Here is a 6,000-nt window from a genome sequence, read left to right as displayed (position 1 = left end):
TCTGGGCAAGAAAGTCCTCCTCCATTTATCAAAATTCTAGTAAATTAAATTTCAATGAAATTTCTGTATTGCTTCAAATGACCCTCAGCTTATATTTACACCTAAACTAACTAATACATGCCAATTACAATTTTATAATGGTTTGGAAGTAGCAAAGTCTTCATACGGAATGTACGCTTATCAAAAAAGCCCAGATCAAATCACGGCTTGACACTGGAAGGCAATACTTTCAGGGTTCAACTTCTGAAGTAATCTAGGTTCAGTTCACTTACCTTTATAACAAAATATCATGACAGACACGCTTCAGTCTCTTCATCTGGATAACCAATATAGAGAAAAGACCAACATTAACATTGTAAAAATCAAAAAGCTTTGGAATGAATCATTTATTAATATCAACCAGCTGACCACATTAAAAATCATAAGGAATTAGATTTATTGAAATTCTACGTGAAAAACAGAGAGTAAGATTCACTATACTCAAATTGATTGAAATCTGAAATTACAAGTTCATATATTTCTTACTAGATTTTGAACATTATAAAATCCAGTTTAAAAACATGCGATTGGTTTAAATTAAAGGGCTCTGCTAATACATGAAGGAATTACCATTTACCAATGTGATTAAAACAAAACTATATGCATAAAACATGATGATGTACCTGACATCTATACATATGTTAAAAAAAGTACAGTATGTCAAATCAATTATAACAAAATGACGCCTTAACACTTGCAAAAATAGTAACTTTTAACTACTTTCTAGTCTTAATACCAGTAATTAGGTACAGTTATTACTTCCTAGTGTAGTACACACAAATGATCATCGCAGCATTAACATGGAGTAAAATGGTTACACACAAATACTAATTTTTTTAAATATTGCCGTTCTTTTCCTAAAACACAACCTGGTTTTCTTTGCAGGCTAGAAAAAACATTTTCAACATGTGACTGGCACAGACTACGAGAAGGGATAAGATCAGACGAGTAAATAGCAAAACAAAAAGATGTGGAAAGACTGTTTAAACAAGCCGATACCACAGAAAATTGGCACAGACGAAGACATAGACCAGATAGAATTCTGGCAGAAAGTGCACAAGATGGATGGATTAATGAATCTAAGCCATATGCCAAGCGATGGGGCCTAAGTGCACACGACAGTCCATACAAGAAATTTCCAATAAAACGTTTATGACGATAATTGAAAGTTAGAAAATATTCCAATACAGATTACTGTGAATTAAAAAATTTCAGACTCCAAAGAATTTGCAAATGCCAGATTTCAATTTTGTACAAACGAGAGGGCAAACATGCAACTGTGATTTGAAATACACCACAATGTATTGAACTAGCTCCTTTTACATTTATTGTACAAAAGCAAGGCGAAGGGTATCGTCTCGGCTTCAAAATCCCAAACGCGATACTGATCTAGACTGTTCCACTTCCTAATGTTATGACGACATTTATTTTTGAGTCCTTTTGTAGTGAAATTGTAGAGTAAGAATTACATTCCCTCCGAAAATTTTTTAAGACATAACATGGGTAGCACTCAACATCTAATCTACTGTCTTTCTGGACTATTGCATTTTTTTTAACCCTTTCACCCCCAAAGGACGTACTGGTACGTTCTTGCAAAACACTGTTAATTACATGATTTTACATATTTTTTATAATTTCATGAGAAACTTCAGGCATTTTAAAAAAGAATGAGACCAACCTGACCTCTCTAGGACAAAAATTAAGCCTGTTAGAGTAATTTAAAAAAAAAAATATAGCAAAATGTGCTTGAAATTTAACCTAATGGTGGGGGGTTAAAGGGTTAATTACTCCTACTTTTAAAAGAAGTCACTTCAAGTATCAAAACTTACACCATTCCATACAATCTGCAACCCTCATGCATTCAATATCCATCGCTAGAATTTACCGTTTCCCAGATTATTTAGCTTTTACATAAAAAAAACAAAGTTAATACTAATAGTGGTCTATTTTCATCTTTTAGATGTATCACCAAGTTATTCCAGCTTACGAAAGATTAGGGGAATGTATCTGAAACATTAGCTTCATAATTCAAAATGCTTGCAATAGATATAAAGATCAATGCAGTCCTAATAATTGGTACAGATGATTATCATTAATAAATATCTTCACTCTTTGCATGACTGTATGACAGGATTCTCTCCTCCTCGTAATAATTATTTTCACCAGGATATCTACCTTAGATCCTTTGGATTTTGTCATTTTTAACCAATGGGACCTAGGTTTACCTATAGCACAGAAACAATAATAATAATAATAATAATAGTTAAGAAGTAAAGCTATAATAAAGAATAACTGTTACAACCAAGCATTCACTTGAAAATACTGTACTATTCCTTATATATATATATCCACCAATCTCTCCATGCATTCTTATTGTCATAACTAACCCTTCTGATAAACACTGGGACACTGAAAGAATGGAAGTAAAGATGTACAAGATTACCTATATCATGAAAAGGGCTTAGTCCTTAAAGCACAAGAGGGTGACAGCTTGGCATACCCACATCACAAACTATCTTGAATGCGTACGACTCCGATAAAAGTCGAGAGAAGCAACGGGACATCCCTGACAAACAAGCACTATGACATGGACCTACGTAAAGAACAGATTATCTGCTACTGTACACCACGCACAAAAACCTTCAAGAAGTTAGAGATAAACATCCCAATGTTAAGTTCTTAATACTTTTGTACCTTTATATTTACAGCTATGTTTTTCAGAATGAACATTAAACACAAGAACATGTACCACAAATATCATCTTAAATGACAATATCATTTGATTAGTGATGCTGTTGCACAGCATGTTTCAAAGAACAAGATTAATTCTCAGTCACTGAGAAGCAACACTTTATGAAAGTGCTGACAAAAACCATCCAGACACTGAAAACAATCATTCTACATAAAAGGATCCTGTTGAAGCAAACTACCTCATTCAGGTACGCAAGTCAGTATTGTATAATTGCTATTTGTGTAACCTCAGCATACAGAAATGCATGCACAATACAGTACCATTAAGTAGTTGGTATCCCGTTACACCATACAATGGTGAATAATCCAGACTACCTGTATTCCCCCCCCCAAGATAATAAATTTAGTATACACACAAAAATACTCTGAATACACTTATAAACTAGAGTTTTAAAACCATAAATTATTCGAATCCTAAATTTCAACTTAATGAGGAGCAGAGGGAGGACCTGATGGAGGGGGTGGAGGTTGATAACCTGGGTATCGGCTCTGATCATATCCTGGAAACTGTCCTTGAGGAGGGCCTTGGCCAGGAGATGGTCTGTATTGGGCATACTGGCTACCAGGTGGTGGTGGATAACCTTGTGCATATCCTGGACCAGAGGGATGCTGATAAGCTGGCTGAGCATTTGGCATGGGACCTCCATAGCCCGGATGGCTACCAGGTGGTGGGTAGGAACCGTAGGGCTGTGAGTAGGGCTGACCACCTGGATACTGCCCTGGAGGTGGATATCCTCCCTGAGAACCAGGGGGATACTGACTTGGATAGGCCTGATGATATCCTTGTGCCCCACCACCAGGATACTGCTGAGAAGGTGGAGGATATGGTGACGGTCCTGGACCCTGCTGAGAGGGTGGAGGAGGGGGTGGTCCTGCGCTTGCCGATGTTTGCTGACTGGGAGTTGTAGCTTGAGATACAGGCGGTGGTGTGCCTGTGTAGCTCTGAGACGCTGGTGGTGTTGGAGTTGAAGGAACTGCCGGAGGGTTCGGAGAACTCGTCTGCTGTGGTTGTGGTTGAGAAGTCTGTGGAGGGACAGGTGATGGGTGTGATGTTGGGGTAGGTGTTGGTGTTGGAGTTGGTGTCTGAGTCTGTGCGGGTGCTGTGGGTTGTGGTGCTGGAGGAGGCTGGGACTGGGGAGGAGGTTGACTACCCGGGTACATTGGCATGGAAGTTGGCACCGTTGTAGGAGTAGGAGTTCCTCCTCCAGGAGGGGCTGATGACGCTGGGGGTGTTGAAGAGGCTGAATGAGGCTGGCCAGGTGATGTTGCAACAGATGGAGAAGGAGCTGCTGCTGAAGTGGGGGGCATCTGGAAAGATTGAGGAGAGGGGCCACCAGGAGGTCCAGGGGGACCAGAGGGACCAGTGGGGCCAGGGGGACCACTAGGGGGTCCACTGGGACCAGGTGGGCCTGGTGGACCAGGAGGGCCACCTGGAGGACCAGGTGGGCCGGGGGGACCCTGTGGGTAATGAGAAGGTCCACTGAAACTTGAAGGTGTTGATATTGGAGCCGTTGAGGAAGGCGTAGAAGTGTAAGTCATCCCCGATGGAGGTGGATTATTACCAGGATACGACTGGGGGGGCTGATGATCAGATACTGTCGGTACTGTGGTAGGAGGGGGAGGCTGTGACTGTGGCTGAGGCTGTGGTTGAGATTGGGGTTGTGATGTAGGAGGCTGGTATTGATATCCAGTCGAGGAGGGTGGTGGAGGAGTGCCGTAACCTTTCGTTCCCGGTGCAGGTGGTGTCGATGAATTTCCAGGGTATACTTGGGGCCCGCTTGATGATGGAGGGTAACCCGCCTGGGCGTACTGAGGAGGGAAATTTATGTTACACTAAAACTCAGGTAATCCTTATAAACGAATCAAGAAAATCTATAATTAATTTACGTTTATTAGTTTAATTTACACTTATTTTCCTAAAATCATAATCTCCAATCAAAGATTAGAAAAAACTTAGGTTAAATAAGATTAATTTTAATGCCATAATTGAAGAAAAATATTCTCTGGATATAAACTTGAGTAGAATGTCGCATTCTCAGCTTTCCGTAGATGATGATATCTACCAAAACTCTCTGCTCTGTACAGTACGAAAACTTTACTTAATGCTAACAGACTGTGTGCATAACATAGTATGGTTTCTACAGTGTTTTATTTTTATACATGGGAGTTATAATCCTGCATAATTTGACCCACTTAAATAATTGATTTGTCTTATCTCTCCAGTCATATTTTACTGTTGAAAATCCTATGCAACAACATTTACTAGACAGAGAATATTAACTAATTGCGATATATGCATTTGCCTGGACATTCAACAAAATATCATAACACACAATTATGTTTTATGAAAAATTCGTACAAACAAGCAACCCTAGTTACCCTCTTACAAAATACACTGATGCCTGCAGTAAAAATCCTTTGTACTTGGTGGAAGAGACTCTTTAGCTATGGTAAGCAGCTCTTCTAGGAGAAACACACTCCAAAATCAAACCATTGTTCTCTAGTCTTGGGTAGCATCATAGCCTCTGTACCTGGTCTTACACAGTCTTGGGTTAGAGTTCTCTTGCTTGAGTGTACACTCAGGCACACTATTCTATCTGATTTCTCTTCCTCTTATTTTGTTAAAGTTTTTATAGTATACATAGGAAATATTTATTTCAATGTTATTACCGTTTTTAAAATATTTAATTTTTCCGTTTCCTTTCCTCACTGGGCTATTCTCCCTCTTGAAGCCCCCGGGCTTATTGCATCCTGCTTTTGCAATAATAATAATAATAATAATATTGTAACTTTGCTGCGAGAATGAATACACTTTGATGCTTCTATATATATCTGTATTGTATATTTTTTTCTTTTCAGGTTTTCCATTTACTACAATAGTGATGAAATGAATAATTTCTCCGTTGTCTGTGATTGCCATGCGAGATAAATTGATCCAGTTTCATTCCAGAATAATGCTGAAAGCCCTGCGATTACTTCAGAAATCATTGTACAGATATTTAATACTAATAATCCATTACATTTTGTATATTTAAGGAAATCACAGGTTTTTCTAGTTTTACATTTTAATATAAATTAGTTTGGTGATTTTGACAGCATCTATAACGTTTAAAACGCTTCCAGAAGACTAATATGACTGCCAGACCTTTGCTCAGACATCATATATATATCGTTTAAAATGCTGGAACGGCTTTTATCTTATTTGTTTGG

General features: G+C 38.6%; 1 protein-coding gene across 1 annotated transcript in view; it reads right to left on the bottom strand.

Annotated features, from left to right (window-relative positions):
* Positions 1–371: 371 nt before the first annotated feature.
* Positions 372–6,000, bottom strand: part of LOC137632981 (uncharacterized) — a 35,149-nt gene continuing 29,520 nt past the window's right edge. Inside the window, exon 5 of the mRNA XM_068365128.1 lies at positions 372–4,599. Coding sequence (XP_068221229.1) covers positions 3,217–4,599 — 1,383 coding nt within the window. The 3' untranslated portion in view covers positions 372–3,216. The remainder of the gene's footprint in view (positions 4,600–6,000) is intronic.

Source organism: Palaemon carinicauda, chromosome 42 (assembly GCF_036898095.1).
Source record: "Palaemon carinicauda isolate YSFRI2023 chromosome 42, ASM3689809v2, whole genome shotgun sequence".
NCBI classification, from domain to species: Eukaryota; Metazoa; Arthropoda; class Malacostraca; order Decapoda; family Palaemonidae; genus Palaemon; species Palaemon carinicauda.
The sequence above is the reverse complement of the archived record's forward strand: the minus strand, read 5'-3'. Positions and strand labels throughout refer to the sequence as shown.